The sequence below is a fragment of the Pholcus phalangioides genome, unplaced genomic scaffold (genome assembly GCF_987345545.1).
Source record: "Pholcus phalangioides strain wild (caught in Gottingen) unplaced genomic scaffold, Ppha-v1.0 ptg000021l_1, whole genome shotgun sequence".
In the NCBI taxonomy this organism is placed as follows: Eukaryota; Metazoa; Arthropoda; class Arachnida; order Araneae; family Pholcidae; genus Pholcus; species Pholcus phalangioides.
The window spans coordinates 13,158,187-13,186,161 of NW_028301614.1; the positions used below are offsets into that span (position 1 = coordinate 13,158,187).

The window sequence follows — 27,975 nt, forward strand, 5'->3', positions numbered from 1 at the left end:
TTGATGAATCTCATTGGGTTTTCTTTGTTGCTTTAACATTGTAAAATTCGTCAGAAAAAGCTGGTGCTTCCAAATGCCACTTTCCACAGCAATCTGACGAAGTGGGACGAGATAAACAAGATGTGATGTGAAGAGAAAAAGTGGGGGGGGGGGGGGTTGGCTGCCAAAGGCGGAAGTTGGTGAATATTTTTGAAAAAAAGATTAAAATATTGAAAAAATATTCCGATTTTGGCACTCGAATGGGCCGCAAAAATTTGTGGATTCTGGACACGCGCCCCGTTTGCCCGTGCAAGAAACACGCACTGGTCATGATACAAGAATCGAAATGATGCTATAAAAGAAAATGGCAGAATGAAATCATTCACTCGGTAACCGCACCACCGTTTACTATATTACACAATAAAAGCACGCGCGGGTCACCTAACGCCATCACGGTCATGTTGTAATTGTTTGAAACTTCACTCGTGTTGATGTTTTTAATGTCGGGGCTCGTGTTCGGTACCTGGTATATAGTAAGTACCAATAATTCCCTCCTCGGCCTTTTCCCCGCTTGTTTTCTTCACATTTTTTTCTCGCAAAAACAACGAAAAAATAGTTGTTTTTTTTTTACTATATTTTTTGCGGAGCTTTTAATCCCACGAGGCATGTTGTTTTCATAGCGTGGGATGATGATGATCTCGATGAAAACAGATTAAATTTCGGGAAGCCTCGGCCCGTTTTTCGTCGTTGTTTCGTTTGCGAAATTGATTTCGCTCGTGGAAAGGCCATGCAAGGAAAGGCCTGAAGTAGATAAACAACGAATGGCGATTCATGTATATCGTAAGAGAAGGTTCTATTAAAGACGGGGAAGATTTTGTGTGTTCGATGCCCATCCAGGGTGAAAAATTAAAAATAATAATAATTAGAAGGCCGTTCTGGAGCCGGAGCGAGATCCTAATAAAAAGGTAGGTCAGAAATCCTTTAGTTCAGTTCTGCGTAGGCTCGATTTCGCTCTGTGTCCATGTGGTATCGCGTGGATCAAATAAGCACAGCGCACGAAACGTATGGCATAAATTTTAAAGCCGGGTTTCCTTAATTGCAGGTTCTCTGCGCAGCCTTCATCGCGAAAATGATTAGTTAAAAACCTAAGAGAAAAAAAATCAAAACCAGAAAGCAGTCACCAACAGTGGCTTATTTACGACGGGGGGGGGGGGGGGGGCATAGCGGGATATAAGTCTAGGTGGAAAATTTGAGGAATGAGTGGTAGTAAAATTTGTATACCCCCCAAGGTGGTAAAACCATAGATCCACCTCTGCCTAGACAGCGAGGAACTAGGCCAGTGAATGACCAAAACGAATGACCGAAAAAATCACCCAGAGAGCAAGGGATCGGATCAGTGAGTGACCTAGATGGTGTGAGAGCATGGAAGTTATCAAAAATGACCTAGATCATGTGTGAGCGTTGGAGTGACCAAAATAGTATACAAGAATGTGAATATCCAAAACAGTGTACAAGAATGTGAGTGACACAAAGAGTGATTCAGAGACAGAGGCGTATTTGTAGGGACTATGGCATATGGCGGCAAATCTGAGAGGAATAAGTCGTCAAGAAAAATAGAGCCTTCTACCCAGCAAGTAGAAGGGCGGCAAATAGTGACGGACTCGCGATGCGAGGATCCGGGTTCGAACCCCACAGTGGTGGTCGGCTGAAGTTGGTTTTCTGTGGTTCCCAACTTCAAGGCGCAAATGCGATCCGATCTCCCCGTTAAAAAGTCTCGCCACAGAGAGCAGCAGTCCTACAACGATAAATCATTCAATCATAACACTTCACTCATAGTTAGAGAAACTAGTGGCAGATGGCAGCACTACACATAACAAGCATTATAGAGAAACAACAAAAACTTCACGTCAGGTTTCACTACACGTACACGCACATTCCCGCATGTACCGATTCGTTGGGGGGTTCCGCGGGGGCGGAGGGGTGTGGGCGCGGGAAGGGGGTGTGGTGTAGTAGTAGTAGGAAGTCCTCCAAAAAAAATGGCTCGGGGATCCATGATGTTCTTAATTCAGCCACCTCGTTGGGCAATTTGCCCGTTGTGGCGTTGTAATTGTATTTGTATTTATTTGTATAAAATTTGTGTAGTCCACAGGTGGCTAACTAATATATGCACCTCCGGTCACCAACCATCCCCGACTTTTCTTCGAGTACATTTATTTCAGTCCGTGTGCGGAAAATTTACCGCCACCGACATGACAATTCATCAACAAAGTGAGTGAGGGGATGATCAAGTGAGTCAGGGTTCGTGAGTGAGCAAATGAGTGAGTGAGAGCGTTAGTGACAGCAAGTGGATGGATGAATCACGAATCAGGAAGACTGACTTCCCGCTAGGAGTGTGAGCGGTGCATACATTTTGTTCCCAGTAAAATATGATGAAGCACCTAATTATGGGGGAAGCTCAGGTCGATAAGATTCTCGCTCAAAATAATCAAAGAATGTGTTTAGAGGTGTCGCGAGCTCGATACCCCGTTCGTCCTTGTCAGAAACTTTGCTGAAGCGGAGGTACAACAAATACGGTGACAATATGACCACATAGAAAAAGATTGCTACCGCAGGAAGTCCCACACTGTGAGGGATTAGCGCACCAATCTCTCGGCCTCAGTGAATATAATAACGCTGCCGTTCGGAATCGGCAATGAATTGTAGGGTTTGGTCTAATTAGCCCTCGTATGCAGAGAATGACCGTGGTGCGACAAAAATGGTGAAATTTTGAGTAATTAGGACCGAATCATCTTAAAGTGAATATTACACCCTGTGTGTCGATTTTACCCAAATTATCCGAGCTCACGTGAATCAGACCTACCTCGGGAAATCTGGACCTTATGGAATTTCGGTGTTTAAATGGAGCAAATGAAGCCATGGAGGGTGGAAATTAAGTTTGCACAAAAGTTATTTGTAATTACTGTACGTGTGCAATAAAATATTATCGAATATACATAGAATATACATTAAGTTGCATGAAATATTGCAACGTATTTAAAGTTTAAAAGAGGGATGCACACTGCAAAACCTCCAGCCAAGTCGCAGGGCTCATGAAATCTATTCCGGCAGAAAAGTATTAATAGACAGAACACGACAAAGTGCCAGAGAGCCAGGATCATAAGCTGGTCTTTGCCAACTCTTTTCGCCTTGCGATGTCTCACAAGGGAATCTACAGTAAATATGTACAACTCGTTCATTACTCATTTAATTCACATACATCCTATTAAGTTGTATGAATTTACACAGTATGAAGATTCCGGCTCATAACCCTGTCATGTACATATGCATGCCGTATCAGACGCATGTGAACCTCAAATAGCGGACACTTTTAAAATCCTGTTGAACAAATATACAAGGTGTCCTGTAAATTATTGTAGAGTTGAAAAATTCATAAAAATTGAAGGAATTGGTACCGAAAAAGTTATCCTCACGAACGGGGATGATACAGAAAAAAATTTACCTCAATTTTTATACAAATACAACGAGACAACAGGCAAAATGTCCAACGAGGTGGCTGAGAAAAAGATGCCCATAAAAATATGGATGTCATATGTTTCAAAAATATAGCAACCCAATTAAAAATGCAATTAACAAAAAACTGTAAACAATATATACACATGAGTGATAAAATATTATACAATGCCCATAAAATGCATTTATGGTTGTCTTAGTGTAAGTATGGATAGCTTCTCGATTTACCCCAACATGTGTTTATCGTATTTCTTTTTAAACTTGTCAATTGTGTTACAATTTACTACCTCCGGGGTAAGCTATTCCATTTATTAACACTATTTATTTGTCGGTAGAGGACGCTACACGAAAGATAATCGCAGTATTCCTTCGCAGAAACTTTCTTCAATCTCTTTCGTGCCCAAAACGTTCGTAAAGCCAGTGACTCGTGACTGAGGTAAAACAACTTCAGCAATAGCGTAAAACATTCATTCATTCAAAAAAAAATCATTGTTACGAAGTAAGGATTTTTTTTCTGAGTCAGAAAAAATCCTCCTTCGTGAGAATAACTTTTTTGCACAAACCGTATTCAAATATATCAATTCCTACGACCCATTTTTATGAATTTTTAAACTATTTAAGAATTTATGACACCCTGTATTTTTCACTACCTATTAATGGTCACTTCTTGTTAGCGGAAAGAATTTTCCATCCCGCGGATGTCTGTTATCGAGAGGTATGATTAGTTGACTAAGTTGTCTTTCTCATCAGTTCTTCGGTGCGTTCTAAGTGAAATCAAGCGACCAAATGGTCGCCAAGAAGGATGGACGTCGTAGTTGGGTGATAGCCGTTGCCTGTTGTTGCTGCCATTGCTTGCTTCACGGGACGACCAGGCTGTCCGGGATGCTACTCGTACACCTCGTACACAACTTCCAAGTCAACCGGACGATGGCATCTCTACCTTTCAGCGTCTGCAATTTCGTCATGTTCGTATCCGGTAAGTTCGTTTTCCTGCTTTTAAGGCTTCACCTGAAATATTCCTGCCTGTATAGCATGTACACTTACTAACCGAACGCTGACCCAGTCCGTATTATGCGTCATTTCCAACTTTTGACCTTTGAAGACCGGCACACCCCACTTCCCATCTCAGAGAGATATCGAAGCGTTCCCGAAGGATAGGTGTGTGCGGAAAGTTTTATTAATAACAACATGACCACCTCAGACGAACGCAGCAAAATAAAATAATTTACATAAAAATTGATCGTCAACTCCTGAAGTCATATAACAAAAATAAAATCTAAACAATCAACGCCAACGGGCAATCAAAATTATAAACGGGATTATAAGATGGTGGTGTATAGCCGTTCATCCCATAAGAATGTAGTAATCGCCAATGGATCGAATGATTGCCGATAATCTTGGAATATAAAATTTCGAATCACGGTGAATTAGTCGCAATCATCATCGTCTTGGCCGCAAGTCGTCACCGGGTGAACTAAGATCAGCACAATTCACTATATAGCCGAGTAAATCACACTTAATTCGTCCTTGCCATCAATGACTTGATTCATCGCCTCGTTGCAGGTGAACTTGCTTCTGTTTTCCATTTATCAGTTACTTTTGTTTTGACGCCGACGTGGTCGAAGATCATATTTCATCTTAAGATCAATCACTGGGGCTCTTGCCGGTTTGAACTCGTCATCGCTCCCACCGCTCAGACGCGCACTTCCAGTTTTCTTAGTATGTATGCGGTGTAAGTTGTTATCGAGGAACAATATGATCCACCGCACCCGAGCAAGGCTCATAGGGATCTTCAAAACTCTTCTTTTGAAACACAGTCGACCGTTTTCGGGAATAGCACCAAAATGAAATTTTTTTGTATATGGGCAATATGTCAGGTAATGCCATAAAGATCCAATCTCACCACAAGCACACATGGCGTTGTCTGATTTCTTAAAACGTTCTAGATACGTCGGCAATGGGCCGTGCTCAGTTATCATAATAACTTTCTCTCTAGACCTTTGGTCTAGTACCATTCCACCGGACACGTTTCTGTATCTTGTAGGCATCTTTATGTGCATTCTTGTCCCATAGCTGTTGCCACTTTTGTAACAGGTCACTTTTTAGCGCCTGTTTGATGTGACTGCGTGGTAGCAAGAGTTGTTCTTCCGTTGGGAGATTAAGAGCATCTCTGGCCAATCTGTCCGCAATTTCATTCCCCGCTATTCCTGCATGGCCTTTGACCCATTTGATACTGATAGACGGATGGTTGTATAAATGCTTGCGTATTCGCCGAGTATTTTCATGTGGAGTGCGCTGATCACGAATCGCATTAATACTAGACGCGCTGTCAGGTATATCGTCGTCTGCTGATTTTGCTTAATCGCCCATTCTACTGCAGCTAGTATGGCCAGAACCTTCGCCTGAAAGATGCTGTTCCCTTGACGCAACCGTCGACTCCAGCATATAGGCTGAGCGGAGGGTTTCCCGTATCAGTATACAGAACATCATTGGCCGTAGTTCTGTATGCACCAGTTACATACAATAAGAACAGACGTTGGGCAACATCTAGTAATTTACGGAGTCTCTGTGTCGGGTTTTGATACCAGATGGCGCTTGCGTATGAAATTTGCCGTTATACAACCGATCTCTACAAAATGTACCTAAATTTTTTGGCGTATACCCCACTTTGGACCTGCTATGCGTCTGAATTTTTGCATGGTGTCTTGAGCCTTATCAATTTGTTTCGCCACATGCGTCGTGAATTCGAACTGATGGTCAATATGCACTCCAAGATATTTCATGCATTCAGATATTTGCAGTCGAACACCATTGATTCTTATGCAGGGACGCTTTTTCTTGGAGTGTGGCCATAGTAATTTAGTTTTAGTCACCTCCATGCTGAGACGATGATCTTCTAGCCATTTCGACAGTTCGTCAAACGTGGAATCCGCAGTGCTGCCAATGTCGTTGGGAGTTCTCGCCGAGATCACAAAGACCAGATCATCGGCGAAAGCTTGGACATAAACATCCGGTCCCCAATTCTTTTTCAGCAGTGAGTCAAGCACGATAGACCATAGTAGCGGACCGCTGCATGAGCCTTGAGGACAGCCCATGGCCTGATGCTTTTCCGCGTCTCCTCCATCAGTTGGCATCACAACCGTTCGATCTTTTAGCATGTTTTCCACTATACAAATGAGATTGTGAGGAATCGGTAATTTTAGTATAGTATTGATTATTATCTCGTGACGGACCGAATCAAAAGCACCGCAAATGTCTATGGAAACTATGGCCGTTACTTGACCTCGTCGATGTCTAGTCGTGATCTCTTCCATCAGTGATGCTATTGCTTTTTCTGCCGAGCCACCTGTACGAAATCCGAACTGTCTTGGGCTAAGGCAGTCTGCCTTCTCTGGTGCCCGAGTGGCATGGTGGTAAGATGCTCGTCTACCACCGTGAAGGTTGTTGTCAGGGTTCCGGGTTCGAACCTAAGGGAGGATATAGATAAGATATTTTCCCTAAAGAACTCGAGGCGACCACCGATAGACAGCGCCTTCACTTCCAACTCATCTCACTAATGGCAGTAAATTGCAATATAGCGATATGGCCAGAGTTGGTGTTTGGTGAAGTAGTAGTAGTCTGCCTTCTCTAGATAGTAGGTGATCCGTTGCACCACCAATTTTTCTAGGACTTTACCCATTGTAGAGAGTAAACAGATCGGACGATACGACTGCAGTTCCCCTGGATCCCTATCTTTCTTCAGGAAAAGCAAGACCTTACCACGTTTGAAACACTTTGGAAACACCGACAACTTGACTAAACTATTGAAGATATTTGTGATAACATGACCATGGGCTTCGACTAGGGTTTTCAAAAGAGGAATATTTATGTTATCAATCCCCGGAGCTCGTTTATTGTTCAGTCTTCTGACTATTTGATTGATCTCCGTGTAAGTGAATGGTGGATCCGTCATAATCGTAGATGGCGTGTATGGAGTCAAATTTATAGTATCCGGGAGGTTCGGAAAAATCTCCTCCAATTGTGCTTGGGCCGCTTCCAGTATCGTGGCACCAGTATGTGGACCGTTGGACATCATTACCTGTGGTGGTAGACGCTTCGTTTTGAACATAGATTTGTATGCTTGTCCAAATGGGCGGCTTTCCTCTGTGCAGAAGGCAATCCAACTAGTTGTTTTTGCCTTGTTTACGGCCTTAATATGCCCTGCTCTGAATTTTCTAAACTCCATCCTCGCCTGTCCTCTATCATAACCCTTGGCCTTAATGAAACGACGCTCTAGTTTACGAAGTTGCCTGCGTGAAGTTGCTAATTCATCAGTCCACCATTTCAATTCCAGAAGCGGTAATACGCGATTGTGCATAGCCCAACACCTGCTGGATACATCGTTCTTTCAGCCGCTGCATTGGTGCCCGAGGCATCAAAGCATGCATTAACCTGATCCTCGTCTAAAACCATGTGAAGTTGTTCTTGGAGGTCTATGAAGATCTGCTCTGTAGCAGGCCTGATCTTTGCTAATCGTCTTGCGGTAGTTCTACACTTCGTGGGTTTTTGATATCTAGGCGTAATGTTGAGTTGTAGATGGATATACTTGTGCGCACTATACGAATCTTCCGTACCTACTGACCAATCGGAACGCCTGTAAATATTTTCTGACGAAGTAAAAGTAAGATCTGGCCATCCTTTTGCGTCATAAAATTCGTAGGTAGGTCTTGTCCGTCTAGAATTAAGCAAAAACAAGTTCCTGCTGGTGAGAAATTCCTGCATCGCGCGCCCTCTTGGATCCGTCTCTCGATAGCCCCACCACGAAGAATGTCAATTTGCGTCCGCACAGAAGATGATGTCGATACCTGGTGCTGACTCGCAAAGATCATCCATCTCCTCTATGGCTTCGTCTACTTCTTCGTAGGGAGAAATGTAGACACTTGCAATTATAAGTTCACGTCCCTGCAGACTTATTTGAACAGCTACCAGGTGGCGGCCGATCTTGTACGTAGCCGGTCTAATATGAGTGGATGGGACTAATATAGCACTTTTGCATAGTTGCGCCGTCCACGACTGCCATGATTGTGGAATACCACGTAAAAGACCTCTATTTTGCCATGGTTCTTGAAGTAGAACCACATCTACTGACTGTGCTCTTACGAAAGCCTCCATATGTTCGATACAGATCTTAGCTTTGCTGCGTTTAATTGGAGGAGACGAAGTCCGTGTCTTACTTGGTTGTTTTTTGCCGAATGTGACGTCATCAGATTCGTGTTCATGTATTGCCCAGATTCAGGCCCATAGTTAGTAACTTACTGTTACACCTTTCTCTTCGAGCGTTACGCATTACCAATCTCTGTGTCGCTGATTCAATAACTGGTGAGTCGACCGCAGGCCTATTGTGAGGAGAAAACTGGGACATTCTCTGCTCCTCGACCTGTGGTCCGTGCTAAAGCGGAGGTCTTGCGCCATATTCATGAACACACAGTCAACACATCTGCCCGTTCTGTCCATATGAGTGTTGACCGGTTGACTATACCCGGTCATCTGCATTCGTCTCGTCGATACGTCTCGTATATTTTGCCAGTTCCGATGGCGATGGCGTCCGAGTTCACGTGTGTCGACATATACCCGCCTTTCCTCACGTACTACTCCTTGTGAGAGATGGTATTTTCTTCGTCGTTGGTATTGTCGAAAGTGTTCCCTCGCTGTACCCAGTGTACTGTTCCTATAGTCGGAAGTAAATGTATAATGGTCAGACGTAATGCGTTTCCGTCGGTATAGTGGATAACAGTCACGTCCATGAGGATCATAATCAGACCTCCTCACATTTCTTTGAGCATAAAAATTCAGAGGGTTTGTGGCCTCCCTACTTGACGGCTGAGCCAACTGTTCTTCTGCGTGTTGTACCTGACTACGTCTATATAACTTGAAAGAATCTAATTTCGCCTCACCGCTGCTAGTGTTGTGTAGGTAGCTCATTCGCTGGTGACGAGCCTGGGGGGTTTCTGTTGCGTAAGTGTTTTTGCCATGCCGACTATTTTTACAGCCCTGAAGTTCTTCTCTCAGTTCCTTACGGCCATGTGTTGTTGTTACGGTATCAGTCCCTTTCATAGTCCGGTCACAGTCTTCACATCGTTCAGCCCAAGACAGTGGGTTGGATTGTCTTTTTTCGTTAACGTCATGCGATGAAATAACCTCAGCTTGTACATCTCATTCCACTGGGTTTGACAAGTGTAGCGAGGAGATGTCCACTTCCTTCGTCCTTTCAGATGCAAGCCGCCTGCCCGATAATATTTGATATTTGGACCACTTTTGGCAACTGTCCCCCATTTTTGCAACTTCTGCCCACGTTCTCTTTGATCCAAGGGAGGAAGGTGACAACACTTTCTCAGCTGGAAGCGCAGTGCCATTCTTCAGTTGCTTATTCGAATGCAGTTGTGGCCAGGCGTCCACCTTTTCAAATTCTATCGAGGGACTGTTCGTTTGCCTAGACCTGTCAATTTTTACTTTACGTTGTCTCTGAGGTTTGGGAGGTTCCCAAGGTAATTGGTTTCGTTGTTCCAGCTTATCCTCAACGTAAAATATCGAGGTTGGGAGTTCAGAGGATACTGTCGTCGTTCGGCTAACACAGGCGTTCCTCTCTCGAGGGACGTCTGGTCCCGTACCATTATATTCTGTATCACTTTGGGAAACTACTACAAATTGAAAGTTCTGTTACCGCTCGTCGGTGAGACAATCTTCCCGATCTGGTGAGTCCACGTCCGGAGCATGATCCCAGAACGTCTGAGTTTCTTTGTCAATAAGTGGACCAGTTTCACTCGACACACTGACAGATGATCAGTTTGAGTGTCTCTACTAATAAATATGTTATGTTCTCGCTGATTCACTCTCTTGACTGCTTACTTTCGTAACACAAAGCGACCGTTAGAATACAATCCGACCGAAGTTCATTCGTACATGATACGATTGGAGAACGTTGCGTGCTAGTTTGGCCCATTACACGATCGCTGACTTTTTGAGTCATTTTGCGCCGTAATCCAGGGGAGGTTACTTTGTTTGATCTACTTTTGACGTTAGAATTCTTCGTTTTGTTTGTTTGATCTACTTTTGACGTTAGAATTCTTCGTAGGTGAGGGTTGAGTTTCTGACTGCCCAACTATCTCCATGACCAGGTCGACTAAAAGACGGCGAACAGTGTTTTGATCCTTTAATGACACCTTGCGCCGCACCTTTCCCGAGGAGAGTTTTCGGGTGTCTCGAACGAGATTCCAAGTCAATTTAATTGCATCTATGGTGTTTTTTAGCAGGCACTGTAGACAGTGTTCATGATCACTGACAGGCAGGCGGTGATGGGATCTGCCCAACGAATCTCTTCGGGGATCAGTTAAAGTGTCCAGATGTTCCACGCAGCATCATACGTATAGGAGCCATCAGCATCGAGAGTTTCATTCGTTTTTTGGTCACCTAAGATCGCTTTTACCACAGAAGTTGGCTCAATGTTCTTTTGGGTCTGGGGATGCAAAGCCGGAGTCACGGCATCTGCAGCACGAACTGTTGATTTTAGGAAGTTCCTCTTGGGAACTAATCCGTAAAGAGGAGTAGCAGTCTTATTTGAACACTAGCTATATTACCCGGCGTTGCCCGGGTTTTCTTTAATGAGGCTTTTTGGATCACGTGATATCTCCCTCTTTCTTTGATGGACATGCAAACCGTGTCCAAGTTAACCAATATGGCAACTTCCGGCGCGACGCATGAAATAAACAAATCTAGATTTAAAGAAACGTAGAAGTGAAAATTTTTTTCCTTTTTTAAAGGGCGCTAGGTAGTTAGGTCGATTTCCCTCCCCCCCCCCCCTCCCTTTTTGAACTTCAAGTTATCCATCTGCCTGTCTAAGCTTCCGAAAATGCTTAGTTAAAGCTGTGGAATTTCTTCGATGCACTTTATGGGCCCATAATTAATTTTAAAACAACCTATAAACTATATGAATTTATGCAGTTGAATATTGAAACATTAATTTTCATGCTTGAGAAGATATAAATGGAAAGTTAAAATCAATGTTATTGCATGAATATCCAACTCAAAAGTAGGTCTGGCTAATTACTTCATATTTAATATTCTGGGCTTCGTATGTCTAAGCGAACTCAATATTTCAAAAATCGCGAATTCAATACAATTTGTTAATTTGTTTATGTGGCAGAAAACCCCAATAAATTTCCGCATTTCTGCAGTAAAACCGGCAATTTTAACACTGATTTCTATGGGGATCATCCTTTGCCTTACCCTCAAGTGATGCTGATAATGATTATGACGTCATTCAAAAAACCTCATTACTGGGAGAATTGAAAATGTGGCAAACCATTATAAAGGCATAAATATTATACATATATTGACAGCGTTGAAGAAGTTGCAAGCTATTGTAAAGGCATAAACACGTCTGAAACGCATTGCTAGGGAACCACGGTAACCAATGTAAACGTTCGGAAAGTGATTGTTGAGGCCCAAAAACCATTGTTGCCCGACAGTTTTTTGCCCATTTGGGGCACTTGCCCTGCTCTGACGAAATGTTAAAGTAGCCTATCGTTCAAGTCGGGTCCCATTTGGTACATATGCAAAATTTGGTGACGATCGATCTAAAATTGTAGGTTTGTATAGAGAACGTACATACACACACAGACAGAAAATCAATTTTATATATATAGATTGGCAGTTTCGTGTTGCGTATGAATGTGTCCCAGGTCCACCGGATAAGTCCAAAGCATTCAAAAGTTGCGAGCTGTGGACACTGGTGACATCAATATGGTCCTCCGATGACGTGGTGTTATTCATGGCCAAGTGGTGTCGCAATTGTTCAAATTGTTCAAAAGTATATCCATAATGCATACGGGCGGCGATCGCCCCGAATAATATGGGATGATCCAATGCACCTGCACAAAAAGTCGTTTCTCCGACACATCAACCTGTAGATCCGCCTGCCTCCACTCCATTCGCAGACGAGAATGTCTGCCTTCTCTCCCCATTCGAAACTCCCTCCACTATAATATATATACTATATTTTTTTTATACCTATGCTCCGGCTTCATTCGCAGCTGAGGATGTCTGTCTTCTCTCCATTAGAAGCAGCCTCCACTATATTCGAAACTGAAGAAATCTGCTTCGGCTTCATTCACAGCTGAAGATACCTGCCTCTACTTCATTCGCAAATGAAGCTATCTGCTTTCCTACATTCGCAGCTGAAAATTTTCAATCTGGTGCGGATCCAGAGGGGGAGGAGCCATAGGAACGATCGCTCCTCCCAAGAAGCCGCATCTGTCCTGTAACGAAGGGCTACAGTACGATCCAACGAACTTACGCAATTCATCTCTCCCGCTAAATCGTCCTGAATCAACGCCTGTGGGCCATGGGTGGCGATACAAGGGTGAGGGAGGCCAGCGTCAATGACGGAACCGACTGATCTAATGCATATATATGAAATGGTGTCATCATCATCATGCCCCCCCCCCGCAGCTTTCATTGTCGTGCCCTTTCATGTCTATCGCCACCTGTGCTGCGGACCGTCCGCCAAGTCTAGCAACTCCCGCGCTGTCGGTTCCAGGTGTCGCCCCACCACACACAACACAAATACGTTTAGAGGTAAAACAACCGCGTGAATCCTTCGCGGGCATCATGAATATTTATTTATTTACAATAACCCCAGAAGGCATGAAATGCACTTATGCTAGAAGAAAAAAAAAAAATAATAATAATAATAGTCAGTACGGGAAGCACTTCGCATACGGAGCCAGGTCGAAATCCCCAATATTGGAAGCAAATCTTGCGTAGGAGGCACATACAAGTTCTGATGGAAGACTGTTCCATATTCTTGCCACACGGCATCTATATCCGTGGAAAAAACAATCCCTTCTAGCCATTGGTATTCTTATTTGGAAGCGATGCCTACGTAGGTTAACTCGCCTGTCTATGATCTCAAAGAAAGGTTCTCTCGATGGTAGATAAACATTTTGGTGGACTAGTTTGTAGCACATCTTCAGATCTGCAGTGATTCTACGCCATTCCAGTCAGTGTAAACCCAGAAATTGAAGTCTCTGGCAATAAGATAGACCGCTCATGCCAGGTATTCGTTTAGTAAACGACCTCTGTGGCTTTTCGAGGAGCTGTATGTCCTTGATTTTGTAAGGGCTCCACACTTGCGAACAGAACTCCAGGGTCGGGCGAACGCACACACAGAAAGCATATGACAACGTATGCGCATCACACTTATGGTATGCCGTACGTAACATATATGAAATTCTATTAGCTTTGCAGACTATGCCATGATAATGATCAGTGAAATCCAGAATGCGGCTCATTGCAATACCTAAATCCACGCATGTATCCAATTGCTGTAACGTTTCATTACCTAGTTGGTAATATTCAGGATCGGTGCGTCTACCTAAATGCATTGATCCACTTTTTGATGATGAAATAGGTAGCTTATACTGACAACTCCGACATATACAGTAGCATTGTTAGATTTATGTGGACTGGTTCACCGTTCGGTTAGTTTGTTAGTTAGCATTGTTAGGTCTGCAAAATATGTAGTAGTAATAGTGAAATATGCATTTCTGGGCCGTAGAAGCTTCTATGGGAAACGTCGCATTTCTCAACTAATATGTCACATTTCACTACTACTTCCCCATAGAAGCTTCTACGACCCAGGAAATACACAGCGAGACAACTACTAGGTCTTCTAAAAGTGCAAGTAATCTATATAAACATTACTTATTTTTTTCATAAGCTTTCTAAAAGCTGTGCTGTCTCTCGAGGCTTTTGTTGGTTGATTTTTGAAAATTTCACTAGGCCCACACAATTGAAGAGATAAATGTTTATCAACCTCTTCAACTGTGTGAGCACATTAGTCTCACACAGTTGAAGAGAACGTCGCATTTCTCTACTATGCAAGTTTTTATGAATGATAAACAAATCTGCAATTATATGGTAATTATGTTTACTAGGCATATTTAGAGTCATTGTTATTCGGTAGTCATGCGGGGAGAAAAACTTATCTTACAGCAAGTATGTTTTGTGAAGACACAGAATCTCATTTATACTTTTAACGATTTTTGGTAATATATCGATGTAAAAAATATTTATAAGATCCTCTGTACGTAAAAGCACGGAGAAAGTTTCTCTTTTATTGTTCCAATCATTCTTTCTGCCAGTAGTAGAGAAATGCGACGTCTCCCATAGAGAGAAGCTTCTACGGCCCAGAAACGTGCATTTCACTACTACTACAGTATATAATAAAGCAGCACGTGTGCTGTATATTTTACTCATACTTTGGTTCATTCAGGTCCGTTGGTCGGATTGATCGCGGAGCGTATCGGGATGAGGACAACGACTCTCGTCGGTTGCGCAATGGCATCCATCGGCGTCGCCCTGTGTTATTTTGCCGTGGACATCGTTCGTGCGACTGTTTTCTGGGGTCTCCTATTCGGTGAGTAGCAGATTTTCTATACAGCACTGTGTGCGAATGCTTCGTTTACCATCAATCATCATCTGCCTTCCATGTTTTGAAGTGAAAATGGCATTCCCCGAATTTTCTAAGATAATTGATAATTGACTATTGATATCCATTACATTTGGGAAATGGTACTTTTATCTAAGAGAATTTAGCAAAATCTATTGCTGATCACACACTATATAGGCCCTTGGTAGTACTTCTTAGACCGGGATTACACTATAAAATTTTAGAAAAATTCTTTTTCTTCAAAAATGTAACAATGCAACGAATCTATTTTTCCAAACTAACTCTCTGTGGCCTTATATAACATAATGCGTTTTGTTTGTTTATACGTTGTTAAATTAAGGTGAGAAGAGAAAATCTATCTTCCAAGAGAAGAGAGCGTGAGTTGGAATGTGGCTTCCATCCTGGAAGGTTGTGTGTTTTGAGCGTGCTTCGAAATAAAGTCCTTTTCTTTAAGTTCCGTAGTTTCGTGCATTAATTGGAAACCCCTCCAATATCAAGTGTCTAGGAATATTCCGCCACCTCACGGAAAAGAGACGCACCTCCTCCCAAAGCCCCTTATAACAACAAGCGTATCGGTTGCATTCCAGCGAATGTAACCAATAGGATTATTGGTTTTTTTTTCTTTCAAGTTTTGTAAAAGGTCTTTTATTAAACTTTTATAGTTTAACCCCAGCCTAAAGATGTAATGTAGCCACAATAAAATAATATTCACTATTTATTTAGGCCAATATTACACCTCAAAGTTTATCAAAGAACTTTCATAAATAAGTTTGTCAAAGAAATATGATAGTTGTAGTGGTCAAATTTTTGTTAAAAGACAAAACAAAAATTTGAATAAAAGTTGTATAAATGATTTTTGTCACAGAACTTTCATAGTGTAAACCGATATTACACTATAAAAGTTTTTATAAATCTTGAAAAATGTAACTAATAAGATTGCTGAATGTAATCAATAAGCTTATTAATTGCATTTCAAGTTTCATAAAAGTACTTATATAAAACTTGAAAAATGCCACCAATAAGATTATTATTTACATTCTAGGGGTACTGCTATTTTGGATTTAGTTCTTACTAGTTCTGAGGATCTAATTGAACATTTTTCGGTGGGGGAAGAGTTTTCTTCCAGTGATCATCGTATCGTCAGATTTCACTGTAACTTTTCCTCGGGTAAGGTTGATAACAAAAGACTGGTTCCTTGTTTCCGGAGAACTAACTTTGATGTTTTGAGAGGAAGTTTTCAAAGACCGGTTGGAATCAGTAGGGGTGGTAAGTCAATGGGAAGAATTTAGTACGAAGCTGTCCTCTGTTTTGCACGACGTCATACCCTTTGTTCGAAAAAAGCGTGTTTGTACATCGCACCCTCTATGGTTCACGGATAGCGTGCCGAACCTTTATCTTGAAAAGAAAAGAGCATTCAGAGAGTATAAAAGTGGACGAGGTGACCTATCATTGTTTACTGATAAAAGAAGACTGTTGAAGAAAGCGATAAGGGATAGTAAAAAAGAAGTTGAATCTAGGTTGGCAGATAACATTGGCCCTGACCCAAAATCATTTTTTCGATACGTCAATAATGGATGTAAGGGGACAGTTGGCGGAGGCTCTAGGTTAGAGAGCAATGTAGGCATGTGTAGTGCTTTCAATGACTTTTTCGCGTCGGTTTTTAATGGAGATAATGATATTCGATTTGGAGTCGGATAATCAGCATGGGTTCAGGCAGGGGAAATCACGTGTAACTAACCTCCTTTGCTTCTATGATCACGTGACGAAGGCTTTGGGTAAGGGAAAAAATGTAGATGTTTTTTACCTTGATTTCCAGAAGGCATTCGATCGTGTCCAACATTGTAAACTCTTGAAGCGTTTACACGACATTGGAATTGGGAGCAGCTTGCTGAATTGGATAGAATCGTGGTTAAGAGATAGGTCGCAACGAGTTATGGCGAACGGGAAATTCTCTGGTTGGACAGACGTCACAAGTGGACTTCCTCAAGGAAGTGTCCTTGGCCCCATACTTTTTCCATTTTTTATCGATAAACTCGATCAGGGTATCGATGGGATTACCAGCAAATTCGCAGATGATGTGAAACTAATGGGGGTAATCGGGAATCAAACAGGATTGCAGCATGGGCAAATGAATGGAGCATGACGTTTAGCGTTGATAAGTGCAAGGTCGCTCATTTTGGTTCGAACAACCCAAGGTTCTCTTACGAGTTGAATGGTGTCACTATCCCGGATGCAACTAGGGTCACCGATTTGGGAATTCTCATTGACGAGCGACTTAGGTTTTCTGAACATTTTTCAGCGGTGGTCAAAAAAGCGAATAGAATGCTTGATCTCATTTTCAAAAAGGTCTCTTCGCGTTCTCCTAAAGTCATTCTTCCGCTTTTTCGATGCTTAGTTCGTCTTGGACTGGAGTATGTTGTAAGGTTTTGGAGACCATACCTACAGAGGGACATAGACTTGGTTGAAGGGGTGCAGATAAGAGCTACGCGTGTCCTTATTGGCACACGGGGCTTGAGTTATGAAGAGAGACTTAATTTTTTGAATATTTTTACATTGGATGAACGCAGGTATCGAGGAGATATGATCGAAGTGTTCAAAATTTTCAATGGGATGGATAGGATGGACCATGAACTTTTAGTACACCGCCAATCGACAGATTTTACAAGGAGACACCGTTATCGATTGGTGAGGGACAATGCAAGGCTATGGTGTCGCAGGGGGAATTTTTCTCTAATAGGGTTGTTAATAAATGGAATAGCTTACCCCCGGAGGTAGTAAATTGTAATACAATTGACACGTTTAAAAAGAAATACGATAAACATGTTGGGGTAAATCGAGAAGCTATCCATACTTAGAATAAGACAACCATAAATACATTATGGGCACTGTATAGTATTTTATCTTGTGTATATATTGTTTATAATTTTTGTTAATTGCATTTTTAATTGGGTTGCTGTATTTTTGAAATATGACATCCATATTTTTATGGGCATCTTTTTCTCAGCCACCTCGTTGAGCATTTTGCCTGTTGTGGCGTTGTATTTGTATTTGTATTCTAGAAAATCCAACCAATGATCTTATTGGTACTAATTTTAAACTGTTATAAAAGGACTTTTATCAAACTTTTATAGTGTAATCCTGGCCTTCGTGAGAGCGTGAAAGAAGAAATAGTTCAATCTCTGTTCACTGTCTTCAGCTTCCTATCTATACCCGGGATTACACTATAAAAATTTTATAAAATCTGTTTTACAAAACTTGAAGAAAATAACCAGTAAGCTTATTGGTTACATTTGTCACGTTTCATAAAATAATTTTTATATAGCCTTTATAGTGTAATACCAGTTTAAGGGTATTATTATTAAATAGCGAATATATGGCTGCAATAACATAATATTCGCTATTTATTTAGTCTATGCATCAATGAAGAAAAAAATTTTCTGAAAGGAATGGGGATGGGACAGAAAAATATTGTCAAAGGGTTCACGTAAGCAATTGAAATAAATGAATATTTACAGTTGTCCCGCTTTTTTTGGGTGATGTGTCGCTTCTTTTCGGAGATAATGCAACGGATTGTGATACGTAAGTGAGTCAAAACAAGGGATTTTCTTCATCTCACTAACGGAGAGGGAGGCCGATATAAGGCCAATAAGTCCGGATACTTTTGGAAATATAATGACTTTTGAAAATATGTTGACATTATAATTCAGTTATTTCATAGAATAACTAATCTTACTTATTGCGTGGAATATTCTACACTTTAACTGCTTGTTTTATGAAATAACTGAATTTACTTTAACGGTAACATTTATATAGAATTGATATTTTCGACCGCCCAATAATTACACACGTGATTCCTTGTGAAAAAGTGATATCGAAAAATGTTTTCTATTTAACGATCATACGAATATATTAAGAGAGTTAAAACAGTTTGAAATTTTGCGGAGAGTCAGTTTTGTAACGGCCAGTTACGCGCCAAACAAATTACACATGTACACACCCACAAAATAATAATAATCCCCATGCAGAGGATTGCCACTAATTGAAAATGAACTAAAATATTCAATCCCGTTAGAAGCCAAGTTTAGTTATTTTCTTTCAAGATTGGCGCTTTTCCCTCTTCGTGTAGAGTGATGTTAACCTTGTTATTGTGTGCTACCTTTGCCCCACTATATTGGCAAATTTATCTCCAGATTTGTAAAATGTGAGCCAAACAAGATCTCTTGAAAAAATTGTTAATTGAAGTAATTTTTTTTTCCTTCACTGTTAGGTCAAATTTTTGGAGGAAAGGGCAGTTGAAAAAAACGGGTTGCACAGCTTTAGCTTTCTTGATTACTCTCAGGGTTATAGTATTAAAAACACCCAAGTTATACGTTCGGTGAATTCGGCAGGATTCGAAAGTGACGTAATCAATTTTTAATGCTCAAATCAAAAAAAAAAAAACAAAAAGAAGCTGAAAACACTTTTCCATATTATTTTTCCCCAAGGAATCACGTGTGTAATTATTGGGCGTCGATAGTATCCACCCTGTATGTACGGGGTGATTACAAAAAAAACTATCCCGACATATGGGCCCCTAACTATCATACTATTCACAGAAACTGAATGAAATTTTGGCATAAGGTATTTTGAGGTATGCGCTCAAGAATGATATGGAAAACAACAGTGTCACTCTAACAGTTACGGTTACAGTGAGAAAATATCAAATGGCAACACCAAGTTTTTTGTATTGGAATGCGATCTCCATACTGAAAAACACTAAATAGCGTTGGAATGGCACCTGCAGCACGAAAATCCCCGGAGCTAGGCAAGGAAAAAGGACTTTGCTGTGCACCAGAGCATTAATGTTCGTTTCATTCGTCACACCGTTTCTTCGGCTGAGATCCCAGCCTGATTAGTCCTCCACAAAACGAGAAGAAGAAACCAAGAAATGCAAATTTCGGGTTCTACGTAAGACACAGTCATGACTGACGTCGTCACGCTAGGTGAAAGAAAAGGCACTGCGAAATGCGAGCCACGTATGTTGCTTTCTGCCATTCCGAACAAGATGCCGCTTTCAGGGAAAGAACGTGGGGAAATCGCAAAGATTTATTACTTGAATGGACAAAATGCCGCAGAGACATTGCGTGTTTACCGCAGAAACCATGGATTACGGCGAGGCCCGTGCACTGTCAAAGCTGTACGGGACTTGATTCATAAATTTGAAGAAACTGGTTGCACATGCGATCGCCCTCGGTCTGGACGACCTTCCGTTCCCGTGGAAGCTGTTGCAGAAGTTCATCAGACGATAAGCACAGTTCGTCCAGCAAGTGCACGCGGTGTTTCACGTGTTCTGAATCTGCCGAATTCAACTGTCCGCAAGATTCTGCGCTCTGTTCTAAACATGTTTCCGTATCGATTCCCGCGTGTCCAGATGTTGGAAGCGGGAGACTATCAATTACGGCTGGATTTTGCGAATCAATTCCTTATCCGGTACGATGAAGATTGCAGCTGGCCTTTACGCATTCTATGGACAGATGAGGCACATTTCTCGTTAACTGGTAACGTGAATTCGAAAAATTGTGTGCACTGGGCAGACAATAATCCACATGATGTGCTTGCACGTCCATTACACGAGGAAAAAGTGACTGTGTGGTGTGGTATAACGAGCACGTTCATCCTCGACTCTTACTTTTTTGAAGAGGTTACTGCCGGTGATCTGCAAACATGTACAGTAACGAGTGCTCGCTATCTGGACATGTTAACTCGTTACGCGATTCCCGCATTGCAACGCCAAAATGCTCTATCTGAAGTTGTGTGGATGCAAGATGGCGCTCCTCCACATGTAGGGTCTTCAGTCAAACGTGTCTTAAGTCAACAGTTTGGTGACAGAGTTATCTCCCGTCATTTCCCGTTTCCGTGGCCACCAAGGTCTCCTGATCTCACACCAATGGATTTCTGGCTGTGGGGATATCTGAAATCCAAAGTGTATCAGTACCGTCCGCAAACTGCATCTGATTTGAAAGATGCCATCAGAACTGCGATTCAAGAGATTCCTATTGCCATGGTACGTTCTGCAGTGCTATCCACCATCTGCCACATGCAAAGTGTCATCGTGTGTGAAGGAGGTCATGTGGAAAATTTGTGAAACACAATAAAATGCTTTATTTTATGCTGCTTCTCTGTCCTTATTGGTTGTCCTCACTTTTAGCCTATCTACCGCCGGTGATTTTCATGCTACAGTTGCCGTTCGAACGCTATTTAGGGTTTTTCACAATGGAGATCACATTCAAATACAAAAAACTTGGTGTTGCCATTTGATATTTTCGAAATTTTCTCACTGTAACCGTAACTGTTAGAGTGACACTGTTGTTTTCCATATCATTCTTGAGCGCATACATCAAAATACCTTATGCCAAAATTTCATTCAGTTTCTGTGAATGGTATGATAGTTAGGGGCCCATGTGTCGGGATAGCTTTTTTATAATCACCCTGTATATCATTTACTATGCGACAAATAATTAGGCACATTGTTTTTTGGCGATGGAAGTTTTTTTTTCTATAAGATTGATTAATAGGATCGAGATTTCTGGAGACACTAATATAAAATTAATCCGTTGTATATTTTCCAGGACTGGGCAATGGTCTTGGAACGACGCTCCTCCCGCATGTCATCAACCAGAACTTCGACGCGTACCTGTCAACTGCTTCGGGGGTCTCATATTCGGGAACCTACATAGGATCGTTCCTCCTGCCTCCAGTCGTGACACTTGCCCTCGATAACTACGGCTTCTCAGGGCTTTTCCTGATCTTGTCGGGCATTATTATGCAGTCGGTGATCGCAGCGATGCTGTTCGGGCCCGAGTCTTCCAACAAGAAATCGGACAACGTCCAACAGGAAATTAAGATAAGAGACAACGTGAAGTTAGACAGCTTCTGCAAAATTCTTCCGTTGGTGAACAAAACGGATCTCGCCGTGGACACCGTCTCTTTGCGCGTCCACAGTTCCAGAAGTTTTGTGAGGAGATCTGTGGAGAAGCCGTCCATTAATCGTAGGATGAGCAGCCCTGCGATGACATCGGGCGAAGCTTGCGCGAGGTTGTCTCGGATCTTATCTTCGAGACTACGACCATCGAGAAGCTGCCGCAAAGCCCGTCATTTTAGTTTGCCTGGTTCCACTTCTTCGAAAAATTTGAGCGACTCAACGAGTGAAATGAGCGGGCAATCAGTAATTGATTTCCATTCTAAAGAACCTGCTGTCCACAACCTTAAGGTAGTTCTCATACCAGCCAAAATTGTTCGGATTCCCTCGTATTGCCATCACGGATCATATCCCAGGATTTCTAATGATGACAAATGTAAAGTGGTGCGAACCACCTCTACTCAATTTGACAACAACGTCCATTCTTCCGTGGGTAAAGTGGACGGGTTCATAGAATTTGACACAAAAACCACGAATCGCGATTTGAACGCTTTATTCCCCATCATAAAACGACGCTCAATCCAGGATTTCCGCCTCTCAAGAAAGTGGCGTCGAAGATACACTTCCGAACCTCAAGAGAGTCACCGGAGCCACCAACATCTCGAACGAACGAGCGCTGTCTACGAAAACCCAGCCTTCACTTGGGAAAGTGACCATGAACTTCATCCCAGCTGCGACGACATCGTGTACTCGGGGGATAGCGCCAAAACCTCGACTCCATTCAGAAGCTTGACGAAGATGGGTGACCACTTTTGGCCAATCGGCCAAAATATTCGGGATAGTATTCCGTGGGATGACGCGCGAGCCATGCCAGGTGCGACCAGTGGTTGGAATCGGCGCAACGACCACGGACTACGAATGGGTAACGCTAAATCTTTCGAGTGTTCTGTTCCGATCTTAAAAGATATCGAAAGTCGTGCCGACGAACAATCGACAAAAGGTTATTTCGTCAGCTGGATCGATGTATTCACCTGTCCTATGTTCGTCGTCATAAGCGTCACGCACTCGCTGTACTTCTTCGTCAGGGTCTGCTTGTACACAGTCATAGGGGACTATGCCGCGGATATAGGAATGCCTCATCGCAACGTCCATTACGCTGTCATGGTGCTGTCATCCGCAGATCTAGTCGGGACACTTTGTTTCGGATGGATTACCGACAAGAAATACTTGAGTAAGTTTGATCGTTAATCACAATATACAGGGTGAACGTGACATGTTCTGCGACAAACGAAAGTGAATGATAGACGAGCCCAACTGGAACATGAAACACCCTACCAACCCTGTCATATCGCGAAAGGTTTTCGAGTTATGGTGGATAGTCGATTATGTAAAACATGCATCGTTTGAAAAACAAAATTTATGAAGTTTTTGCAAGACCTAAACACAAACTAATCACATACAAGTTCAAGTTGTATTTAGGAAGAACAGAAAAAATCCTATAAGGTGACACCAATTTCATTAGAATAACTGGATTTAATATCGAGCTGCAATGAAAGATTAGCAAAGTTCAAAATCGAATGGTCGTCAAAATTTTTAATCGCCTATTCCGCAAACACCATTCTAGCTACAATCGGTCAAATTTACTAAACACTTTTCCACTGCACCATCTTTCGCAATAGTCTACGGAAGAGTAAACCATATTAGTGTTCTGGTTTAGGAGAAATTCAGCTTTTTATTCGCAATACATCACTGAAATAGGAGTTCGAAATTGGTAGTTACAAATTTTGGCAACAATTTGATTTTACCGAAAAAAATCCCATTTGTCTACCCCCCTATCAGGATATCTGGATTAAATGGCGAGCTACACGCGCTGAGAGATTGGCAAAGTGCAAAATCGAATTGCCGCCGAAATCTACTAAAATTTCTATTTCAACAACGCTGATTTCAGTGATGTATATTCCAAACAAAAAACTAAATTTCTCCTAAACTAGAACACTGACATGGCTTATTGTAGGCTCTTTTGAAAGCTGGTGCAATGAACAAGTTTTTGGTAAATTTGATCGGTTGAGCAAGAAGGGTATTTGCGGAATTTTGGGCGATTAAAAATTTTGGTCGCAATTCAATTTCGTACTTCACCAGTCTTTTAGCTCTTGTAGCTGATCATCAAATCCAGATATTCTGATCAAAATGGTTTCGCCTTATAGGATGGATTTTTCCTCTTTTTCCAAATATGAGTTCAGTTTGCTTGTAGGTCTTAAAGAAACTTCACGAATTTATGTCTTTTTCAGACTTGACGCATTTTTCTTCTGAAATCGATTCTCCACCATAACTCGAAAACGGGTCGAGATGGGCAGGCTGGTAGTGCGTTTCATGTTCCACTTGGGCTCGTCTGTCTGTCATCACCCCCCATCTTTAGTTTGGCAGAACAGGTCACGCTCACCCTCTATATATAGGGTTTTTATAATTAAAGCTCCACTTTGAAATGGCGATAAAAGAAAAACTACTGGACAAAAATGTTATCAAACTTGGTAATAGTTTGCAGGAGGTCATAGGATTCAATTTTCCACAAAAAAAGTTCAAGAACTCACCACCAGCGAGGAATGGCGCTGTATTTAATATTGTTAAACGAAATAGGACACGAAGACATCGGTTTAAGATATTTTTAATAGTTTCTAAAACGAAACTGTTTGTGGGGTTATGCAAAATCACAATGGCTACATTTCTTACGGCAGGATCATTTCAAATTCGAATTACGCAAATGCGCTTTATACGTCATTTGATTTTTCAGCTATAAAATTTAGCCTCCTCGTCAGAGCTCTCATTGTTACGAGTACATTTCGTTTTACAATATTGCATACAACGCCATTCCCCGCTGGTGGTGAAGTTTGAACTTTTTTTTTGCGGAAAATTGAATCCCATGACCTGTAAACTACTACCAAGTTTAATAACATTTTGTCCTGTAGTTTTCCTTTTATGGCCATTTCAAAGTGGAACTTTAATTAAAAAGACCCTGTGTATCAATATTTTGCAGACAGAACGTGTAAAATATTGTAGCGCGTATTCTGTGTTTCATGTTGTGCAAATATGTGCTTGCATTCTTTTTTCGCACTAGGCAGGCCTTACTACATGGCGGTGTGCTTCGCTGCGATGTGCGTCTCACTGACGGCGATATCGTTTGCGGAAGAATTCGTGACACTGATGATCACCATCTTGGTTTACGGGGTTTTCGAATCGAGCGCTCTGACCATGTTCCCGTTGCTCATAGCTCAATACGTCTCCGATGAAGACAAGCAGGCTTCATGGATCGCTTCCAACAACTTTCTCGTCGCACCGACGATGCTGCTGGTGTCCGTTGTCATCGGTGAGTTGAGATTCCATTGCAACAGAGTAGACAAAGCATTCGTCAGACCTCATGCAGAAAACACACACATGTATAAGAACACCTGTATACCATTGTGGCAAATCCACTCAGTTTCTATTATGGCTATTTACATGTCTTGAAGTGCCCTGTGGGAATGCAAATGAGACTAGCCATGGGGGGGTGGGGAGAACCGTCCAGGCAGGTGGGGCGAAAGAAGGCAGGGCAGGATAGGCAGGACAAGACAAAGTAAACAATTGGGTACTATTTTGTAGGATTGACACCTTATCCCACCTACGCCCCCACTCACTTAAACGTCACGCACTCCCAAGGGATCCGTCCAGGAAATTCGTTAGTGTTAGTAGACATCGAAGAACCGGGATTCGAACCCAGACTTGCACAATCAGAGGCTACTAGCTCACTAATCATTGGGCTGAGAGGCACAATTTTTGACGCATTTCATCTGTCTGGGAAGTTTTCGGAGTTATTTTACTGGTGCGACTTATACGCCAGAGAGGAGCCGAAACTGTCACGCACGGATAATAATAATTAACTATAAGATAAAACCCCTGAAACCCCTCAAAGATTTGATCATTTTCAAGTTCACGTCCATATTCTGTAGAACTTGGCTTAGGCCGGTATTACACTGTAAAAGTTTGATAAAATCCCTTTTATAAAACTTGAAAAATCTAACCAATAAGGTTATTGGTTACATTTTAGAAAATGCAACCGGTGACTTTATTGGCTACATTTTTCAAGTTTTATAAAAGGACTTTTATCAAACTTTTATAGTGTAATACCGGCCTTACTATTAAATTTGTCATTTTTGTATTGATTTAGTATTTATCATATTGGTTGGGAATGATAATGATATATTTGTTTTATTAATGCGTGGGTCTCACCCGGACACAACCAGAGGACCTCGTGACGAGTAGAAATGTTTACAATTTGCGAGAGTTAAATTACAAATCGGCCTTTTTTTCTAAAAACTTATTTGAAATTAATGGAAAATTAAGTTATATGTTTCATTCAATAAAAACATTATGTGATAATTTCATCCATTTGCGCGGGGTATCCGTTGTTCGATTAAGCGGGGCCGACTGTATCTCCAGCGTGTAGCTCGTGAAACACACAGGAACCTAAAATACAAAGAACGAACAAGTTTCAAATCAGCCAATTTAAGGTATCCGACTACGTTGAAAACGTCATTTTGGAAGAAAATATGGATTTTCATTTTTTTATTTTTTATAAAAGCCCTATTTGTTGTGATTCCAAAACGGGCCTTGTTTTGTTTATATGATGCTTAGAATCAAAGTTACGTTCACTTTAGTGTTGTGTTTTTACATACAAGTAATACGCAAATAAAGATTTAAACGTGTTTTACGGAGAATGCTATTTTTTGACATTTTACTTGGCTTTGAGACATGATTTGTAAAAATTCATGCATTGAATTTTTACGAAATTTTAATGTGGTATTTTGCTATATATTTTTGAGGTTATGAACCAAAATCTAAAGTCCATCACATATATTTTTAAATAAAAATGTTTTTATAGACAAAATGTAGGATGAAATTTCAAAAAAATTCACACGTACTTTGGTGTAACTTATGAACATATCATGCAATGCCTTAAATTTTGGTTCATAACATGTAACATTACCAGCTAAATGCACTATGAAAGTCACAAAGCATTTCATTAATAAAATTTTTTGCAATCGTGTTTCGAATATCACATGAATTTTGCCTAAAATTTGACATAAAAACGATTTTTTCATAGAAAATATAATAGATAGACCAAAATTTGTCACTGTTTTCACCATTTCGAGACACTTTCTATCAAAAAATGTATTTGAAGTTCACTCGAGAACCATTTTAAAGAAAAGTGACAATAAAGGTAGTCGGATACCTCAACCGATTCTCAAAGTCCAGATAGTTAAAAATTTTCGGAATCTGTGACTTGAATTTCCGCGGCACGCCGGAAAATATGGGTATTCCTGGCATGCTAGTCTCCCTCGATGTCTGCCGGCTAATGGAATACGATAATTAAAACACTCGAAGTTTCGGTAGCTTACTGGTACTTATTCGTAATTACACGAAGTAACGAGAGCATGTTTTCCCCCCGTTTTTTAGGTTGTTTCAGAGACAGCCTCGGCAGCTACACCGGCATGTTCTACCTTCTTTCTGGTTTATCGGCTTTCTCATCCGCAGTGTGGTTCATCCTACCAAGTCACCTCCGATAGAGATACGAAGTCACTTAGCGAATGACGAAATAAGCCTATGTACTGCAGTAGGGCGCTGAACAGACAATCGACGCAAATAAAATGTTACATCCATCGTCGTCTTAAACCGACAACGTTAAGAGAATAACATCCGGTCCGAGTATCAGAACCGGACGAAGAGAATCTGAACGAACGACGAACTGTGGAACGACGTTTCATCGCCTCGCAGATGGAACTTCAGTTGTGGTTGCAACCGATTTCATGCTACATGTCACTTCAATTCCCCTTCTTGTATCATTAAAAGATTACTCAATTGAAAAAAAAATAAGGATCTTTGGTCTTTTCCTATACAAATACAACACCACAACAGGCAAAATGCCCAACGAGGTGGCTGAGTGTATATGGATGTCATATATTTCCAAAAAAAAATATAGCAACCCAATTAAAAATGCAATTAACAAAAATTATAATCAATATATACACATGATAAAATACTATACAATGTCCATAAAGAATACTTATGG

At 41.4% G+C, this 27,975-nt stretch overlaps 1 protein-coding gene across 3 annotated transcripts; it reads left to right on the forward strand.

Annotated features, from left to right (window-relative positions):
* The first annotated feature begins 422 nt into the window (after window positions 1–422).
* LOC149070661 (uncharacterized) lies at window positions 423–27,767 on the forward strand. 3 transcript variants are annotated; one of them, XM_089249127.1, is made up of 6 exons: window positions 689–944; window positions 4,240–4,465; window positions 14,801–14,944; window positions 21,586–23,106; window positions 24,988–25,236; window positions 27,363–27,767. In XM_089249127.1, the coding sequence occupies exons 2-6, from the start codon at window positions 4,276–4,278 to the stop codon at window positions 27,470–27,472; spliced, it is 2,214 nt and encodes a 737-aa protein (XP_089105253.1). In that variant the 5' UTR covers window positions 689–944; window positions 4,240–4,275; the 3' UTR covers window positions 27,473–27,767. The 3 variants fall into 3 exon arrangements, with proteins under 3 accessions (XP_089105255.1, XP_089105253.1, XP_089105256.1); XM_089249129.1 differs by lacking the exons at window positions 689–944; window positions 4,240–4,465 and adding an exon at window positions 423–512 and having other exon boundaries at window positions 27,363–27,731; XM_089249130.1 differs by lacking the exon at window positions 27,363–27,767 and having other exon boundaries at window positions 754–944; window positions 24,992–25,172.
* The last annotated feature ends 208 nt before the right edge of the window (window positions 27,768–27,975 follow it).